The sequence below is a fragment of the Tenrec ecaudatus genome, chromosome 14 (assembly GCF_050624435.1).
Source record: "Tenrec ecaudatus isolate mTenEca1 chromosome 14, mTenEca1.hap1, whole genome shotgun sequence".
Taxonomy (NCBI): Eukaryota; Metazoa; Chordata; class Mammalia; order Afrosoricida; family Tenrecidae; genus Tenrec; species Tenrec ecaudatus.
In genome coordinates, this window is record NC_134543.1 from 9909637 (window position 1) to 9931117 (window position 21481).

The window sequence follows — 21481 nt, forward strand, 5'->3', positions numbered from 1 at the left end:
TCAGGCTTGTCCATCTAACGTTAGCAGTGAGTTAATCAAATCCAGTTAACATGAGTTATTTCAAAGGTATAAGGCTGATGATGAAATGAAGAATTCAAACAGGACTTCAGAGCAGCTCTATTTCTCTCAACAAATTGGCCCCCAGAAGTGGGCCCACACTCTCTACATCAGCTTTAAAGCAACAGGCTGCTGGCTGGCTTTTTCACCCTATTGTTCTTTGCTACTGTCTCGTCCATTCTGACTGATAGGGGCCCAGGTCCAACAGAAGGAAACCGTGCCTGGTACATCACCATCCTCACAAATGTCCTCATGGATGAGGCCATTGCTGCTGCCAGGGGGGCGACTCATCTCTTTACTTTAGTCTTAGACAAACTAATAGGATCTAGTCAACACCTCCTGACTTAGACTTACTGCTCTCTCAACCCAGTAAAAATTTTGAGAGTGTTGAAAGATGATGTTTCTAAGAATTATTGATACCCACTCTTCAAGGAAGGCTGCTGAGATTTTCAAAGCAATCATAAAGTCTTCCTTTGACTTTTAAATCAGCTAGAAAAAGATTTTTAGTACATTCACTATTTTAAGTATATTAAAAAGATATTACAGTTTTCTAATATTTTCTTGGGTTAGTATCATACCTCACATTTGCTACTGGGTCGTGTGTCAGTTCAATAGTAGGTAGAAAGAAATATTTACAGAAAAATGACTTGGAAAAGATCTCTATAATAAATTCACAGGTATCCAAAAATCGAAGTCTATTCCAATAACTTTTTCCTTGGCCCAGTTCTGAAAACAACAGAAATGATTATCAGTTTAATTTGTCCTACATGGAATTACATGACAAAGCCAGACATACAAAAATGGCAGGTTTATCCATACCCCAAATTTTAGCAAAATATAAATGTCAAGAGAAAAAAAACACCTCTTATAAGCTCCACATTTTGAGAGTCTACAATTACTGACATCTCTCAAACCTGCAGAAGTATTTTAGCTAGTTGCTCCACTTTCTTATTAAACATTATATTCAATTCCATAAATGCTTACTGACCATCGGTTGACTATTAGCTACCATTTTTTTGATCACCTACTTTGGACCAGGTACTTTAACGCATATTATTTCATTTCATCCTAAAGTACCATTCAGTGAGATAGTCCTGAGAGTATCCTTCTTTACAGACAAGGATGCTGAAAATCTGTGAAGTTCGAGTCCATAGCTGCTTTAAGGTACGGCTAGAATTCTAACTTCAAAATCATTCAAACAATCTCATGAACCGTCTCTTCCTCTGGTTTCCTTTAAAATATCTTGAAGCAAATAAAGTCACATGTAGATGCAGTATTATTAACGGCAATGTGAGTCAATGTTTAAAGAATAATTCCCTCCTCACTTAAATGTCCAAGGGCAAAATTCTTGATACCTGAAAACAAATAGAATTGGCTTTCACAATAAATGTGAGGTCCTGCCACTGAAAAATGACAAATAAAGTAAAATAATAATGTAACACAAAAGTTGAGAGGATATGGAATATCATTTTTCTTATGTGACATTTTATGATCTCTCTATCTTTATATATATGCATGTGTATATCTATAGATACACATACATAAATCTATAATGAGTCAGTCTTAGAATAGTAAACTCTCATAGCCAGAAAATCTTTTTACCTGCTTATATTGGATAACAAAGTTTAATTAAGCAGTACAGTCAATGCAAGTGTACACTAATGTACAAATTCAATAGATATAGATGGTTGGTGAAAGGTTTTGGCCTTGATTTCAGTCCTTAACAAATTTGATTTCCATTTGCTAATGGATTTGGTTTCTTAAGACATTATTAGCCACCCTGCCCACCTGATTCACAACCTTAGGATTGATGTCTCTACTCAAGAAAAACAATAAACTATGTTCTGTCAATTTTGTTAATATTTAAAATAGGAACATGATATAAATGATCCAGTTAACTGATATTCTACTTATATCTTAGTTCCAGATAAGGGTAGAAGCAAGGCTTTCAACCTACATATACAAGTATTTTAATTTATTAAGTGTAGATGTGTATGACAGAAGACCCAGAGCTACGATTTCATTCACTCATCACCAATCTGGCTTTAACCTAGAGATATCTAAAGTAGGCAACCAAAACTAACCCACAAAACACACACCAGCTAGTTAGCAATATCAAAAGAATTCCTCATGGTAATACAATATACAGTGTATGGCACATCTAACTAAGATCATCTAGTATGTATACTTTGTTGTTGTTTTTTTAAAGATAATAATCACTTACGTTCAATTAATTTTTGAATGATCTCATGTCTCTGTTCTTGTTTCCGATTATAACGCAGAAAAATGCACAGGGTTCGCGATGCTGCCTTTTGGACAGGCAAGACATTCTTAAAGAAATAAATAAGACAGACAATTAAACTAGTCTATTGGCATTCTGTATCATGTGACACCACAAATCAAGTTTTAAGTTATTGGTTAAAAGTGAAAGCAGCGTTGTCCACAGCCTCTCAAATCACTGCAGTATGTCCCTCTGGAAATGTCTTCATACTTGAGTGCTCACGACCCTCTGGCAAATCAGCTAATACATCACGTTGCAAAGTTACTTTGATTTGTCAGAGTCATTTCTAAATCATGAAGACTGGATTGCTATCTGACCCCTGATTCCTTGTAACCTCGTCTTGAGTAACATTCCCCTCAAATATCTCAAGCACTCATCCTCCTAGTCAGTCCCCTGAACCCTGCCATTCTTCCATCCAGCAAGCATCTGCTAGAGCATATTCGGAGATTCCCAGGTCAGATGTTAGTCTACTCTGTTGGCTTAATTAGCTAATCTTCAGCCTCAGTGCCATTCCATGGAAACTCGGGTCCACAGCACAGATAGCACTTCAAACCCATGGAGCACAATGCCAATCATTCTTAGTAGCACACTAAACCCCTTTATCCTTTGAACTTCTGTCAAGCACCAGGTAGACCCTTAATTTCAAATAAAGCCAACCACCTGAGTTTATTGGGCTTGGGGTCCAACCGTGTTTCAGAAAAAAGAATCTTTCGAGCAAGTGTCCTGGATCCAGGTGGAACACATGTTCACCATCTTTCTTTACTTACATCTAAATATTATAATATTCAATTACTGAAACTTCAGGCTATTATAGCAGGGATGCTTGAAAATCAAATAGACTGAGACTTTACATCGCTGAGATAGTACTGCGTGCTTCCTCCCTCTTATGTTTTATACATTTTCCTTTCAGTCTGTTGGACACTATTTCCATGTGGTGTTTTTAATCTGTTGAATGTACAAATACAGGATATTCATTCTAACTAAGAATGTAAACTTAGGAAAAGTGTATATATAATAGAAACACCACTGACCTTAATAAACATGAATTTTGGATGCATGAACTAATTAAAAAGCATGTTACCCTTTTCCTTCAATGTATGTATACTAACAGAAGTTTCACATGTATATATACTAGCATATGAAAATATATACATTCTATACATTACAAAATCTTACAAAGGAGACCTGGTAATGTAATGTTTAAATACTCTGCTGCTAACCCAAAGGCCTGCGGTTCAAATTCACCAGCTGCTCTGTGGGGGAAAGATGTGGCATTTTGCAACCTTCCATAAAAATGACAGCCTTGGAAACCATGTGGGACAAGTCTGTGCTGCCCCACAGGGTCACTATGAGTCAGAGTCATCTAAACAGTAATGAGTGCCAATGAGTCACTTAAAATAACGTTATCCTTATTGTATAAACAAGTCAATTGGCGGGGGAGGGGGTGCGCAGAAATCAAGGAACCTAGCAACAATATATGGAATCTTATCAACAGGGTTATCAAAGTCAGCTTAGAGAAGTTGTAACAATTTGAACACCCCCCCCAAAAAAAATAAACCTCAGGGTGATTAAAACATTATTTAATGTAAAAATGAGTCCAGGACAATTACAAGAGAGAGAAAACCAAAACTGATTTGTCACCAGAGACAGTGGCGAAGGCCACAACAGCTGGCTTCTGAAATGGACCATTAGAAAGCTTGTCCGGCTCTCCCGCTGCAAGCACATTTCAAGGGAATCAAATAACTCAGGGGGGCAAAGAAAAGCTCCTCCTACAAGAAGAAAGCGCTCAGAAGATTCGGGAGAAATGCCAGGGTTTCTGAAGAATCGCTGTGCTCATGAAGTTCGGGATCCAGGCCATCAGTGGATGCTAAAACTAACGAATAAAAGTTGATGAGCAACAAACAGGCTTTTCTTCATGTTGAAGTAGCACATGTGGATGGCAATGCCAACAGGCAGAAGGGGAGGCAGGGGGAGGACAGCGCAGCCGTGGGCACACAGCCCCTCTCATCTGTGGGACACCAGGCTGATGAGATGCATTATGAACCGCACAGTAGCACTTCTGAAGTATTCGTGCCAAAATCCTGAACCTAATCTATGCAAGCGTTTACACCTAACCTCTAGTATACGAGAAATATGAGGAATAGGCAAACTTCACCTGGAAAGGAAGCAATCTGACAAAGATAGACGGGGAAACAGTCCACAGGACAACAGACTACATCTTTTTCACAATCCAAGGGCAAGAAATGTAGGGAGGGGAGGGACAGCACGGGGAGGGAGGAAAGATGCCCAGGGGATCAGTTCTGACTACAATGAAAAGTAAGTGATCTAACACCGAAGGCAAGGGATGATCCCGTGTGAAATAAACCAACTCTACAAGTCATTTGGGGGATAGCTGGTACAATTTTAACAGGGACAGACTATTAAATTATATTAATAACTGTTCATTTTGTTCAATATAATAATAGTATTAGAGTTGTATGGGGAAATAACCTTATCTTTTAGAGATGAATTTTGAAATGTTCAGGGATAAAATAATGCAAGGAGGCTTTACAAAGTTTGTAGGACAATTCCATTAACTTTTCATTCCATTTTCCATGAACTTTTTGAAGCCTCCTCGTATAATGGCATCTATCACTTAAAATGTTTTTGCCCAACGTGACACAGTTCAGCACTGAACTATTAACTGCTGGGTCAGAGGTCTAAATCCGCCCAACAGCATGGTGGAAGAAAGGCCTGGTAATCGACTTCTGAAAGATAGCAGCAATAGAAAACGCTATGGCGTGCATTTTGACTCCGAAACACAGAGGTTCCTATGCATTGGAATCAACTAAATGGAAACTGGCACAATTTAAAATACTGCAACTCAATAAAGCATAAAGTGTAAGAATGGCAAAAGGTTAATAATAACTGTTAAGCCTAGAGGCTGCGAATAAAAGAGCCCTGCTGTTGAGTTGATTCTGACTCAGTGAGCCTACACAGGGTTCCTGAGCTGCAAGTCTTTATGGGGCGAAAGCTTCTTCTTTCCTGTGGAGCAGGCCACTAAGCCCCAGGGCTTCCAGGTGATGGGCAGCAAGAGGTTCATTATAATGTTGCTAGCTCTTCTGTATCGCAGAAAGCTTTCCTAACAAAAGCAGAAGAAAGGGAAGAAAGCCAGCTCTGTCACTTCTTCCCTGAAACCTCCCAGTCATGCCTAATAGGGACAGACTAATGTCTTGAGCCCATCTCATGGCCTTCAAGGTCTGTGTGCTGTGGGCCAGGCTAGCTCGTCTCCCTTGACCACAAGCACCCTTGCTGCTCCTTACTGCCCAGCAGGCCTGATTTGGGGCATATGCACCCCAGTCCCAGATGGCACTGCTCCTCCAGGACTCACACCTTCCCAGTTCCAGCCTCACACCAAGTGTACCCACATACTGCATCTGCAGCCGCATCTTCCAACCCTCTCCCCCTGCTCTGGGGCTCCCCAGACATGTTACAGGCCACTGCTAAGTAAGGGTTTGTTTCGTCTTGTCGAATGTAAGCTCAAGGAGAGCACGTACTTGTTCACTATTCTAACCACCTAAAATGGTCCATAGCATAGAGTAAGCACCCAATAAATTTTGTCAAAATGAATGCAAACTGATGATTAGGCATGGAATCAAAAATAAACAACTTTCTCTTCTCCAGAGGAGACTGATCCAGAAGACCTGAGTGCCAGCTTTCATCACAGAAAATTCACTATCATAATCATATATGAGGGTATCCCCCAAAATGGAATTTTTTTCAAGTCTGTCTTTAAAGTTTTTTACAAAACAACCCATCACCTTCAAAGTACTCTCCATGACCCTTAATACATTTGTCAAGTCTGCTATTCCATTCTTGGAAACAGTTTTCAAACTCATCTGTTTGGATGACTGACAGCACCTCCCTCGTTTTTTTCTTCACCTCTCCTACCTCATCAAATCACGGTCCTTTCATGTCCCTCTTCATTTGAGGAAACAAAAAGAAGTCGCACGGGGCAAGGTCAGGTGAGTCAGGTGTATGAGGCAAGAGGCATGCTGGGTTTTTTTGCCCAAAACTGGCGCACTGAGATGGCTGCGTGAGCAGGTGCATTGTCGTGGTTGCAAAGACAGTCCCCAGCTGCCACAGATCAGGCCTTTGTGGTCACATGCTGGTATGTAATCTTTCAGAACCTCTAAATCAATGGTTCTCAACCTGTGGGTCACAGCTGCTTTGGGGTTCGAAGGACTCTTTCACAGGGGGCGCCTGATTCATAATGTAGCAAAATTAGTTATGAAGTAGCAATGAAAATAATGAGGAACTGTATTAAAGGGTTGCGGCATTAGGATGGTTGAGAACCATTGCTCTAAATAGAAAGCTTGATTAATAGTCTGACCTGGTAGAACCAACTCCAAATACACTATCTCCCTCATATGAAAAAAACAAAACAAATGAGCATCATCTTGATCTTTGATTTTACTTGACGAGCTTTCTTGAGCAAGGTGAAAATGGCATCTTCCACGGGCTTGATTGATGTTTGCTTTCAGGGTCATAAGAATAAGCACCATGTTTGGTCACCAGTAATAACCTTGGGGGTGAAATCTGGATCGCTTCTGAGCTGTTCTTTCAAAGCACGCCATCTTTCCACTCACTGCTTTATTTGCTGCTCAGTCAGAACCCAAGGCACACATTTTGCAGTGCCCCTGTCATTCCAAAATCTTCTGTTAAAATTTGCTGAACTGAGCTCCAAGACAGACCAGATAACCTCCCCAACTCTCCAATGGTCCACTGTTGGTCTTTGAGCACAAACGCATACGTTTTGCTAACATTGTGTCCATTTGAGAAGTTGACATCAATTGACATCCAGAATGAGGTTTGTCATCAATCAACATTTCACCTTTTTTGAAATGAGAAAATCACTAGTACATTTGAGTTTTCCCCATTGCACTGTCCAGCACCATACCAGTATCTGCGGCATTTTCCCCAAGCAGGAAACAAAATTTCACAGCGGTACACTGTTCTCTTAAATCGGCCATCAGAAAAAGTGAGGTTGGAGTGAAACGGCTTTTATGAAAAAGTTCACTGTGACCAGAGAGAACCTTCCCAGGTGACGCCACTGGGTGCACTAACTCAGAGCAAGTTGCTTGATGCTTACCTAGCAGGAAAAAAATGCGCAATATGAAAGTTCTTCCCAGCGGAGCTTTTTTCCATTTTTTTTTGGTGGGGGGGGGGGAGGAACCCCTCATATGTCCTGTTCAGTGTGGCATGCATTTATTTATTTTAAAAAACAAAACAAAACAAATCTGTCAGGCTTGAAAGTCCTTTGTTCACACTATGTTGTAAATAACTTCTCTTCTGATAAGAGACACTAGCAATACAGAATAATGATGTATTCTTAGCTTCACACCTAATTGAGACAAACAAGATCCTTTGTCATAGCTCTTATCATCTCTGCTATGAATTGTATCTTATTACATACCACTCCCACCACTTCACCACCTCTACTTTTAGAAGGTCAGCCCCACTAGAGAAGGATTTTGTCTGTTTATTCACTTCAGTACTGCCGGGTCTTAAAACAAATAGCATTAAATCTAGTAAACACGTCTTCACTTTATGTGAAGTAGCCTATGTAATACGCATCAGACCAGGATGTTACTGTTGCTAAAATCATGTTCTCCAAAGCGTCCATCTACAGTCGGGCCTTCAGCCTCTCAGTTTTGGTTTGCTCCAGGGAATAAGCATGTGGAGGGGGGGTGTGCCCATTCATGAAGGGGTCCCCATTAGCACGCTCAGTTGGAAGAATGTACCTAACACTAATTGGTTTTTTTACTTAAGTTGCAAGTAGTACCAATGAAGATATTTTTAAATCTTCAAAAAAATAGCTTTTAGGTTATTGATGTGGCTGCTATAAATTCATTATGCCCCCTGAGAACAAACAATTCAAAATCAAACTGATTTTTAAAAAGTGTATCAAGCAAACATGACATGGCACATTTTCATCATTTTATTAAGTGTACAGTGGACTCTGGCTAAAATAATCCCCTTGGAGATTCTAGGAAAAAGGATACATAAATCACTTGGGGAGGGAGGGCTCAGGGGGAGAGGAGGGTGAGTACAACCCTGCTTTGAGAAATTATAAGGTCTACTTGAGAGGATTTCATTTTTTGCTTTTTACTCTTAAATTATAAGATTATTAATAGTAGGAAACCCATGTTTCTCAAATAATCTGTATCTGTTACATAGTCACCCTTTAAACCCAAAGCCCATTGCTGTCTAGTCACTTCAAACTCATAGCAATCCAATAGGACAGAGTAGAACTGCCCATAGGGTTTCCAAGACCTTTAAGGAAATGGCAGCTACATGTGTCTCCCACAGAGCAGCAGATGGGTTTGAACTGCCAACCTTTCAGTCAACCAACTGCTTAATCACTGTACCATCAGGGCTCCTCAGTCATCCTTAAGGTACTAATAAAAGGGAAAAGTACCCATTCTATTTCCGAGATGACTCGAGGTCCCCTGGCAAAATAACATAGTTAAGGGAGGCATGGATACATACAAGGTGTACCTCAGAGCACAAGATCTGCTGTTGATATCACGGATTCTTCTCAACAAAGAGCTGAAACCAAGCTCACTGTCATCAAGCCGATGCTGATTCTCAACCTTGTTTGACAAGAGCCACAACTGCTCCTGACCTACTGACTCGCCTGTTATCCGAGACTTTGCATTGACGATGCATGGCTGGCAGTCATGAATGTGGAGGTGAGAGACGAGAGCAATGTTGGCTGAGATGGTTAAGGTGATGTGTCAGTCGGCTGGGCCACGATCCTCAGTGGTTTGATGTAATTTGGCATTTATGTAATAATGCAACCACCCTCCATTTTGTGACCCGATGTAGTCACCTTCCATTTTTATATACTACAGAGTTTTGCCTAACAACCTGATCTGGGAAGCTAAGCATGATGATGAGTGCAGAGTGGGTGTTCATACTTGCAAGAGAGTTGACACCGTCCACATAATAAACATAAGGTAAGAAGAGGAGTCACCTGTTGACTTCTTGCTCCAGGGACAACTCATGGGGAAGCAATAGGACACCCGAGTCTGTTTTCCTTCCCTCTTCCCCTCTCCCTTAGCGTGGAAGGTCACATCCTCCTAGACCAGAAGCATGGAGCTGCTGCTCTGAGGAAATGAAGAGTCTGGCAGTTCCAAATCAGCCATGAGATCAAAGGAGTAAAGACAGGGGTGCGGACTCACATTTGTCATCATGATTGTGAACATTCTTTGTAGGAAACGGTAATAAATCTGATCACTTGATATGATGTGTGGCAGGCAAGCATATTTATGCAGTAACTTCTCGTGAGTTCTCCACTTCAAAGAGGCTGCTGCTCGCTGTTCCGCAGCTGTGAGGGCAGGGATGAATTCTGGGAGAGCTGATAGCTGAAAGAGAGCAGGTGTCAAAAGAACTGATGCTCATCAGCACAAGCATTCCGTCAGAGGATGATTCAGTCTTATGTAATTGGACATGGGGGAGGGAACTCGTGCTCGTTTCAGAATGCAGGAGGCATCTCGGTCGTCACAAGGAGATAATTATCTGGTGAAATGAGACACTTTTTGAAAAATCTACAAATAAAATCTAGGGTTACTGCAAATTTTGAAATAGAGATTGGGAGTCATGATTCTTCCTGTCAGATTAATTATAGCAGCAACTCTTCAAACTAAAGTCAAAATTATTCTATATTCTTGTCAGCAAGCTTTGGCCTTCTAAATTCCTGCCTCGCTGTTCTCACTATTCGATGTTCTTAGGATAATCATTAATGCAAATGAAACTGGAAATAAGAATACACACTCTGAGGAACACAAATAAGCATTAGGTTACCATTGGAACCGTAGAGAAAATCCAAGCTATTCCGATGTCAGCTGACACGTACTGAGCACCTCTTAGGTGGCACGTCCCGTAGGAAGTGCTCTCCACGCAGGGTTCCGTCTTGACTGCTCACCACCCCGGGGAGCTGGGGAAGACTTCGGGGATTTGTTGAGAGATGTATTTACCTTATTTTCTTGCCCACTGCTTTCTCCAACGGCAGACATCAGTTCCAGGATTTCTGGAAGATGAACTATAAGGGCATCTAGTACCTTTCAATAGAGTTATTGCGGTTATTGAGACATTTTTCTAATCTAGATTAGTTAACTCATCCCTAACTTTACACAAGTCAGTTTTGACCCCAAAACAGTAGAGTTTATCAAGCAGTATTTGGGGAATCCTAGTTTCTTATCCTGCTATCTTCTTGCCAAAAAGAAACACATTCAACTACCTCAATGAGTCAGTCTTTGGAAATGACCATTTGGTGATGGGGCACATTCAATACGGCATGAAAATAAAGCATTTGAAAGCTTTCACAGTTATATAATGCTACCCGACCAGTACGGATACAAGAGAAGATCACACTTGTGCAGAATGGATACCAAAACCAAACACTCCAGACAGTTGATTCCAACTCGTGGGGACTCTGCACGGTTCCGAGACTGTAAGTCTTTACAAGGGCAGAAAGCCTTTGCTTTCTCCCATGGAGCCGCTGGTAGTTGGAACTACTTACCTGGTGGTTATCAGCTCAACACATAACCTACTGTTCCTCCAGGGTCCTCAAACCTCACCCCCTCACTGCCATTAAGTTGATGTTCACTTACACTACCCTGCTCCTGTGAGTTTCAGAGACAATAACTCTTTTACAGGAGTCGAAAGACTTATCTTTCTCCCATGAAGCAGCTGGTGGTTTTCAACTACCAACCTTGCAATTAGTCAAATGCATAACCGCTACGTCACTGGAGTTCCCAATAGATAGGGAGGGAATGAGAAAATATATCCAAATAGCAACAGTGATTGGAACTATGGGTGCTCTTTTGTCTACTAGTCTGCATTTCCCAAATATTCCTTAATAAACACATATATACAGAATTTTTATAAATCTATTTATTTGTTAAGATTTTTTTCCATTTTTAAGATTCATTTAACCTTTCTAGGGTTAGACAGCTGAAAGAGTTAGTGTGATTCTCAAGAAGTTTAAAGACATTAATAAATTCATTCAGACTCAGTATAAAAGCAAACCAAAGAATTAAAAAAAATTACCTCCAGTGATTCATCTTGTAACAGCGTTATGAGTTCTTTGTGTATTAAATATACTCCAGAATTCAGAAGTTTAGAGACCTAAAATGTAGCAATAAAGTCTCTCAGATTTAAGACTACTAGATCCATGAAGTTTATCACATTAATTTTTAAAGTACATCTCTATTAGGCACTTCTTATAAAAGTAGGCTACAGCATAAAATTGTACTTCTAGGAAAGTAAGTTGCATTCTCTGTCAGCCACGCAGGGATGAGAAATGCAGAGCATAAGGAGGTGGATTTGCCAGTACCCTAAGCTCTCCTCAGGACAGTTTAATAAGGCCACAGATGCCTCTAGTTCACATGTTCACGTCTGAGAGCAGCCAGCAGGATTCCCAAGGCTAGTCTGGGCTTGAGAGGTTCATCCACTGCAGAGCGTAGCCAGCTGGACACCAACAGGCACTCGGGGAGCCTGCCTTCCTCAGGTTCCCCACAAGACTGACTGGCCTACAAGGGGAGATGGAAGTGTAGAGATGAGAGTGCAGTTGCTTTCAAACAGACCAAGCCCCCAGAGAGGAAACGAGGGTTTCTAATTCACAGATTGGGCTTCAGAATAGGCTTTTTACAGAATGGTTCCTGGGCAAAGTACAAGTTTTTAAAATTTCAGCTCTGCTCTACAAAGTTGTTCTGACTGGTTGAAAATTTTCAGAATATAATTTTTCTGTGGGGGGGGGGAATTATAGCATCCCAGCAATATTGTTATTACTCAAAAATCACACTGCCACGAGTTGATGCTGACTCCTAGTGATCCTATGGGACAGCAGAAGAAACCCTTCTTTCTCTCAAGGATCCGCCGGAGGTTTTGAACTACTGACCTTGTAGTTAGCCGCCCAACTTGTAGCCACGAATATTGTTAGGAAGGAAAGTTAAATCCATCAGTGGACTTTTGTTACTTCAAGGGGCAAACTCTTAGCTGACCAGTACGGCAAGACGATGATGAGATATAAAAAACGGGAGCTACACTTGTTACCATCGAGTTGATTCGGACTCAGAGAGGCCCTGGCGGATGGAGTGGAACACTGCACCTGCGGGTTTCCAAAGCTGTGAATCTTTAGAGGAGTGGAAAGCCTCGCCTTTCTCCACAGAGTGGCTGGTAGCTTCGAAGTGCTGACTTTGAGGTAGCAGCCCAACAGTGTGCAATCCGCTAAGCCACCAGGGTGACTGTATATAGATTGGAGGCACCTCCCAAACAGGCCAATAATCTCCAAATTCATTCCTACCCACAAAATATTTTGGTATACACATTCCAATATACAAGAGATTTTAAAATGTGTGGAATTAAAGATAATGAACATTTTCCACAAACTTTTTGAAAGCTGCTACAGATGTTATGTTGGCTATAATACCAACATATGATGTACATTATAAAGGAATTAGAAATAAAATATTCAAGGGGTGAGATAAAACTAAACATATTATTGCACCTCCAGTCTCCAGGCTTGTAAAGCTTTGTCTGCGGACCACTGACCTGGAGAAATACATGTGTACATGGTTGTGGTTATCATTCTGTGGTTGTAAATGGGCGAGCTGATTCCAAGCCAAAGCGGCCCCATATAACAGAGTAAGACTGCCCCACAGGGTTTTCTTAGCTATAATCTTTATGGAAGCAGACTGCCAGGTCTTTCTCCTGCAAAAAGGCTGGGTGAGCTCAGACTGCCAACCTTTTGGTTATCAATCAAGTATTAATCATCTGTGCCACCCTGGGCTCCAGCACAGGGACCTTAATGCCACTTGGCATTCTTAGTCCTCCTCCCTAACCCTCACCCCAAAGCAGGATTTCTGTAATCTTATTCACACCATTCTCTCCTTGAACAGTTCTGGAATTGGCTCGGATTCACTGCTCCATTTAAAGTGGGAGTGGGGAATACCTACCTCTCGGGCCAGGCCGTATTCGGTCAAGAGAAATCATCAATATCAGCTGATATCACACACCTCACCAAGGAGAAGCCGTTCCAGCCCTCGCAGAAGGGATGAGTTCATTAAATGTTTGACCAGCATGGCCTAACAATGATGTTATGCACATCCACATGGCCCTTGGCAGAGAGAAGGTCCCCCACCTGATTTAAAGGGACGGTGTACTAGATGTTGCAAATGTGGCAGTTACATAACTTAATGTCAACTTGAAGATATAAACAAGTGGGGGTAGAGTCCAACCTGTCAATCAGGCCGCAGCCAGATGGAGCATCCCTGTGGGTGTGGCCTTCTCATAGGAGGGTCCTAGGAACCTCCCCTCTTCCCTGCCTTCACCTTCCTGCTGGTAGGCCACTCTGAGACCTGCCAGAGCCCTGTGATACTTCCATTGGATCCACGGGACTTTGCACCCATCGGCCTGTGGTATTCCTGCATTCTGCATCATTGCAATGTGGCTGCAGGAGTCTGAAGAAGGACTTATGGACCAGTTTCTGACTTATGGACTTGAGATTGACTAAGGTTTTCCTGATAGACAATTATTCTTGATATAAAGCATACACACACACACACACACACACACACACCACTGGATTTGTTTTTCAAGTCAATCCGGCCTAACACAAAGAACATATATCAACTTATTAACGACCAGAAAAAAAGTATTATTTTTAAGAAGAAAAGACAACCAAACTCAACAACTGAAAGAATTAAGTACTACTTATTATGATGCTATGGATATCTTACACTTTCAACGAATCTAGTTGCTTTGCCTTAGGAACAGGGTGCGAGGAAAGGGGTAAAATAATCTTGTAAAATTTATTAGACAGATTCAGAAGGAAGGAAACCTCTTGTCATGTCACCTCTAAATATTTATATAATATTTCTGAAGTTGGCAAGTTACATCTTATACATGTTAATTATAAATATACCTTTACATGCTTATTTCAGTTGTCCAAGAAACATGCCTCCAATTTTGGCTGTAAAGCTTTAAAATACACCATTATGCTCTTACTGAAAAGTTTCAATTGCCTTTGCTTTTATTTGATCAATAACTTGATCTAAAAGTTTCACTCATGAAACAATCCATTTGTAGTCATTTAATATGTCAAACAATTTGTCTGAACTATCCATCTGTACTCAGGTTATTAGATGTAAATGCAAAGTAAAGCATAAATAGTGCAAAGCACATAAAACACCAGTTCTCCTTGGAAATAAGTTCACACCTGCATCTGCCACAGTGCCTGGTTCAGTAAGACAAATTGACTCAATGGATTTATCAATGAATACAATGGACTGATGTAAATGAAGTCGGTATTCATACTGAAAAGAACGAGAATTATGGGGCATTTTAAATAAGATTCAGGAATAGGATATGAAAGAAATGTGGAGCCAATACCTTAGAACAGATTTGTAAACAGCAGTTTAGAAAATATCAAAAACGTCTCTAGTACACACAGGTAGAATTAACAACAAAATGCAATGGAACCAGTTCTTCAAACTTACTTCATAAAAGCAAATAGCAATAGTGTGTCTGACTGGCACTTCAGGGTCATGACAAAGGCAGAAGAATGTAGAATAGAGTTCCATGTGGAAGTTTTTAGGATCAACAAAAACAATCATGGCCTGGTGGAGGTGGGAGGGAGGAGATGAGTGGGAAGGAGAGAAAAACATGCATCAATCGCCTGCAGTTACAATCGCCTCCCATAGCCTGAAACCATACCCTCTGAACACAGCACGAGCAGAACACCCATTTGGAAGATCCCAACTATCCACACAATTCTGACTCATGCATGGAGAAAAATATAAATTCCACAAATATTTACTAAGTACCCACTGTGTACAACACATAACACCAAGCAGCGAGTGCTACATCTGGCAAGGTCTTTAATGTTTTTACAAACTGCTTAGCCAACAAGAAGCGCCCATGTATTACCGGGAGATTGTAAGCACAGTTCTTCCGTACTGAGGAGTACTTCATTTCCTGCTCCAGGAGCTGGGGCGGGAGCTGGTTCTCACTGTGTCCGTTTTCTTGTTGCAAGCCTAGCGTACAAAGTTTCTTGTAAAACTCCAAAAATCGCAAGTGTTGATCTGGAGTAAAAATCCCTAAAGCAAATATAAAACGGTGGCTCAGCATCTTAATAGAAGACAGAGATCAGAAGGAGAAAAAAAATCGAAGTATAATAAAAATACCTTTGGCATCATAAACATCTACACATTCAATACATGCCTTGCCCACATTTAAGCCAAATGGTTACACAAATGGCTGTAGCTCAGTTGTCATAAAGAAAAGCAACAAGTAAGGGAATGCATTATTTTACTTAATATTAACATCAACAGGACTTTCACTTCAATAGTATAAATTGTTTAATTTAGGAATTATATGTGCATTAATTTCTGCAACACATATTAAAATATAGACAACCAATAAGAAAATCCACTGCCATCAAGTCAGTTCCAACTGATAGCAATGCTATGGGGCAGAGGGCAAACTGCCCTCTGGGGTTTCTGAGGCTGTAAAGGTTGACGGGGACAGAAAACCTCATCTTTCTCCAACAGGGCAGCTGGTGGGTTTGAATCATTGATCTTCCGATATGTAACTTCCAGTATGTAACCTACTACTACATCACCAGGGCTCCTTAGACATTGGACGAGTCAGTGTAATACGAATACTGAGCCCATTAGACATAACGCCATTCACTTAAGGCGCATATTTTAAATTTGCCTATCATTGAAGCCAGGGTGCATGTCCTAGAGAAGGAACTTAAAACAAAATGTGAAAGATGGTAAACAGATGACTGCCTGATAAATGGTCTGCTTTCACATCTATTAACTGTACTGGGGAACTGGGAGCTCATTCTCTGCTACAGTAAAAATATTATACAATACACTTTATGTTTTAGAACAGTTTGGGACTCACAGAAAAATCACCCACAAAGTACAGAGAGTCCCCGCCTACCACCTCCTGGCCCAGCAAACTTACCCTACTATTCTTTCTGTCGTTGTTGTTTAACTATTGTTAACAGCCTGCATTAATAGCCAAGCTGTGGTCATTTGTTACGATTGATATGCTAGTATGAAGACATTACTATTAGCTAACGTCCTTAGTTGACATTGGGGCTCCCTCTCTGTGTGGCACAATTTGACGGGCTTTGACGGACACATGTCTTGTGTCCGCCATCAGGGAAAGGCGCACACAGTATGCACATGTTCACTCCACTCTGTCTACTTCCTCTTCTATTCTCCCCCAAAGGCCTGGCAACCACCAATCTCTTGCTGGACCTTTAGTTTTGCCTACTCGGATTCGTGTGTATGGTGCGCGGCTTTTCTAGGCGGATTCTTTCACGGAGCCATCTGCCTGTGCGCTTCCTCCCGGCTTTGGCAGCTGCATAGCTCACTTGTCCTCCACTCTGAAAAAGACTCCATTACACAGACCTATCACTTCGTTTATCCAGTCACCTACTGAAAGGCACCTTGGTTGCTTTTCAGATCTGGCAATGATGAATAAAGTTCCTATACAATTGGGGGAGGGCAGGTTTTTGGGTGGAACTAAGTGGTCAACTCATTGGGGTGAATATCTAAAAGCAAAACCACTGAGCTGTGTGTAAGACTGTGTTTTGCTTTGAACAAAACTGCCTGTCTCCAAGGAGCCGCACCACTCTGCCTTCCCGTCACAATGGCTGAAGGCTCCTGTTCCCTCAATAGCATTGCCAGCATCCAGCTGCTCTATAGGAGAAAGATGAGGCTTTCTGCTCCCACAAAGATTTATAGCCTCAGAAACCCACAGGGGGAGTTCTACACGCTGTCCTATAGGCTAACCACAACCAACGCCCTGGCAGTGAGTTCTTATATAGCATGTGATTTGAACATCTTTTCAAATGCTTTTTTAGTTATATGCACATCTTCTTTGGTGAGGTGTCTAAGGAGTCTCTGCCAATATTTTGTCCATTTTTCAACTGGGTTGTTGTTTAAATATTGCTGAGTTTAAGCCGTGTTACACAAGTTGTGTCCCTGCAAATATAAATCCTAAACTCTATGCCTGTGATCTAAGCCCATCTTGAGATGAATTTCTGCTATGTTAATGAGGCAGGGATAGTGTAGGGTAGGTCCTTAGTCAGTTGAACTCTTTTCAAGTATAAAAGAAGTGAACAGAGTAGAGAAGGAGGCAGAGGGATGGCAAGCTGCAGGAAAGTCAACCAGAAACTGATGCTCAAGAGACCAAGACGTTCCTCACAGCAGAGAGAGGGAGAAGACCCTTCCCTAAAGGCAGTAGCCTGAATTCTGCCTTCTAGCCACCTGACACAGGAGAAAGCAAAGTCACCCCCTGTGGTGTTTCTGTTACAGCAGCTAGATAGCAAACAAAGCATCTCTTGAATGCCAAGCTCATTGCCAGACATGTGGTTCCCAGATAGTTTCTCCTAGTCAGTAGCTTGTGTTTTCATGTTCCTAACAGACAATAACCCTTTCAAGAGTGTACTAAATTTCTGTGATCCACAAAAAGAAAGTGTTTTCACTATACTACAGGGTAGATGAATGGATTAAAAACAAAACAAAACTATGCAATATGTTCAAAATGCCAAAGAGTTATACATAATAGCTTATAGTCTAAAATGAACTTCTCACATGGCATACAAACATATAGTTGAGACGGGTAAACTTATTCTGCCAGGACAATTATTTGACCTGAGCTGCTATGACATACCAACACATAAGGACAGAATATTCCTAAATGTAAGGGCTATGACTACTTTAGTGACTGGTGATGCATTTGCGTACTAACCAAAAAGCTGGAGTTGTGAACCCACCAGCCACTCTGCAGGAGAAAGATTCAGCGTCTATAAAGATTACAGCATGGAAAATCATGTGGGGGCCTTTCCAATGTGCCCTACAGGCTCGCTGAGAGTCAGACTCAACTCAATGGCAGTGAGTTTGGTTTCAGTTAAGCGTTGCACTGGTGACTGTAGAGTCAGTGGTTTACACGACCAGATGAGGCTGTCTGCTCCCATCAATGTTTACAGCCTCAGATACACTGGGAGTCAGAATCGACTTGAAGGCAGGGAGCTTGGTTTTCAGTCACTCTGTCATTATTTTTTCAAACAGATTCTATTTGCACAACCAATGTCATTCTGAATGAGTTCTAAATTAGGTGATTGAAACTCTAAATTTTTTCTCTGAAGCTTTTCTACACGTAGGACTGAATAGGTTTTAGGATTGAATAGCTGAGGTCAGTGGCTAAGGTGGAAGAAAAGGGGAAAGCATCTGTAATCATGACTTTCTTAGGATGTTTCATACCATACAGTCCATGGCATAGCTTTCCTAAATGGAAGGATAAGGAAATAAGAATGGATTCATCTGCTTTGAAAGATTTTTCACAAAATGATTTCACTAAGGGAAGTATCGTTTGACTTCTGTCATCTGGAAAACAAAACAAAAGAAGACACATTTAGATCCATATTGTCCGTATTGCTTTGCATACATTGCGAAATAAGGAAATGTGACGCCACCCCGTGATAACAGAATGCATTTTCAAACAATAATAGTAGACGGTGAAGAAGGTGGTGAGTGGAAGGGGCAATGATCAAAACTCGGAATGGCAGGCTGAAGTGTTCTGACTTCACACTATGGGCCCAGTGAGCGGACAGAGAGCACCACCACAAGTCATTCAGTTGATAAGGCTGCCAATTTGAGTCTGGATAACTGAAGGAATTCTAATGCACTAACACTAAAGGATGGGTCGCAGGCACAGGAGGCTCCTCAGTCTCTTTTCATCTCTCTCAGGCCAAGCTGCATGCAAGCCCACCATGTCATTTCACTCGGGGTTGAAATTCAGGGAGCTTATAATATGCTCTGAATACTGAATGCCCACACGTCCACTTCGTAGATGTCTTTTCTTTAAAAAGTTAGTCGATTCTTTGCATTTATTGAGGTAATGCATTTCTGATCTACTAAGGAGATCTAATTCTATTCTACATTCTCTCCAAATTGTTCACACTACTCTAGAGCTTTGAGAAGTAAACTGGTACATTATTGAAATCTGACAATAAAATGCTATAATGGGCTTATTAGCATTTTGTCACCATGTTATCATCAGATTCCAGCCCTGTATCTACTACAGTGGTAATGTTCATTCAAACACCTTGTTGAATTTCTTATAAAGCAAGCACTACATGAAGGAGTAGAACAAGGAAGCTGAATGAAGAATGCCCTTTGAGCTAGAGAAACAGAGACAGCAAGGAGGTCAGACAATAGCAATGAACATGGGTAGAAGACGATGGGATCGTGTTTTAATAGCAGGCTGTCAGGGCCTGGGAGTCAACAGTGACAAGGAGCCACCGTGCAGCTGCCGCACTAAGGAAGCCGCTGTTGTCGGTGTGCGTGCTGCCACGAGGCAGGAGCCAGTTCAAAGGCACCGCAGGCACAATGAAGCACGTGCGGTGATTCCCAAGTCTGTTCTTAGCCTATCTGCAGAAGGTGATGCCACGTGTTGTTTCCCAAAGACGGCCACAGATGATATAAACATGTGGACACGACTACATTTCAATTGACCTTATTCAGTAGACAGGGAGGGCTAGGGTCAGCCTGTAAGATATACTCTGCTGAGTTCTGGTATAAGGTATTTGAAAAAGTAAACTCTATTTCAATTGGGCACTGGCCAGGGGAGAGGTTGGGGGAGTGGGAGAGGAGGACAACCGCAATAAGAAAGAGTGTGAGGCTGCCACAGAGGGATGCGCTATAGCTTTAGTTAGATGTAAAAAAAATCCTGTAAAGCAATATTTGCATCCTGCCTACAATAGTACAGTCTGCTAGTTGGAGCACAGACTCTGAAGGTAGTGTGGGGTTCAAATTCGGGTTCTGCTACTCATGAGCCATCAGCTAGGAGTATACTACTTCATCTGCCCATGTTTCAGTTTCCGCACAAAACTGCTGTGACAATTCCAAGAGCCACTGTGTCTACAACGCCTAGAGCCCAGCGTGGCAGAAAGGGGGCGCTGAAGAACAGCAGAGAGCATTATCAAGATCTGCCTTAATTGAAAATGTTCTGTCACGTTTTATGTTCTCTGATATATTATTTCAAAAAGGTCAAAATGTGCGTCTTTTGCTAGCCTCAGTACCTCTCAGCTTAACTCTCAGGGGATACAAAACACTCAGTATATTGTTTTCATACTGGAAAGTTCTCATTCTGTACAGTGTTTCTTGTTAACTCTTTAGTTCTGAGCCAATTTTTCCCTAAATTTTGATTGCTTTAGTTATAATTCATCTTTGGAGGTTTTCTTGGAAGAATTACAATTTCCAAGAGAAATATATTCATTGTTATTATTTTATCATCACATTGCTGTTACTTTATTACATTATTATTAGTTTATATTAAGGGTTAATATATTTATACAAGTGAATGCTAGAAATATCAGCCATAAGTATTAATACAATGTACAAGAATGTACATTTTCTTTTAAGAAAACCAAATGTACTTTATATGCAAATGAAACTAAACACTATGATATCCTTTATGTTTTCTAAAATAAGAGTCTAACTTAAATTTAGTCGTTATTCAAATTGTATGCCCATTTAATGCCTACTTGAACATTCCTCAGGTGTTTATACAATATAATTTTGCTGTTTTCAGATTTTTTAAAAAGTTAATAAAGTTAAATAAACACACACACACACACACAAAAAGAAAGAGTGTGAGGAAAGGCTAGAGGTGTGAAAGACATCCCAGTGCTGGAGTACTGGCTGGTGTCCACAGAGTGCAAGACAAAGGGAATGCAAAGCAATGACAGGACTTGACACCAAGACCACTGTCCAGCCCACAGCTGTGAAAACAGAGGGTGGGGCAGCAAGGAGGATGACATTTAAGATGGTGCCATGCTTTTTCGATTGAATGCTTAGGGCTACCCCACTATTAAGGACAAGTGGTTCTTGTCATTCACTCACTTATTTTTGGGTGTGGCAGAGGGGCGGCCGCTTTATTTATTTATTTATTTATTTATTTACTTTAAGATTACTTTATTGAGAACTTTTACAACTCTTATCACAATCCATATACAAATCCATTGTCTCAAGCATCTTTGTACATATGTTGCCATCATTATTTTCAAAGCAT

General features: G+C 41.1%; 1 protein-coding gene across 1 annotated transcript in view; it reads right to left on the bottom strand.

The window, feature by feature from the left end:
• PPP4R4 (protein phosphatase 4 regulatory subunit 4) overlaps nt 1-21481 on the bottom strand; it is a 120898-nt gene that overhangs the window by 27381 nt on the left and 72036 nt on the right. The window contains exons 9-16 of the mRNA XM_075530763.1: nt 18670-18792; nt 15314-15483; nt 14884-15003; nt 11435-11512; nt 10360-10443; nt 9565-9747; nt 2282-2387; nt 636-783 (exon numbers count right to left, since the gene is read on the bottom strand). Of these exons, the coding sequence (XP_075386878.1) occupies nt 636-783; nt 2282-2387; nt 9565-9747; nt 10360-10443; nt 11435-11512; nt 14884-15003; nt 15314-15483; nt 18670-18792 (1012 nt within the window). The remainder of the gene's footprint in view (nt 1-635; nt 784-2281; nt 2388-9564; nt 9748-10359; nt 10444-11434; nt 11513-14883; nt 15004-15313; nt 15484-18669; nt 18793-21481) is intronic.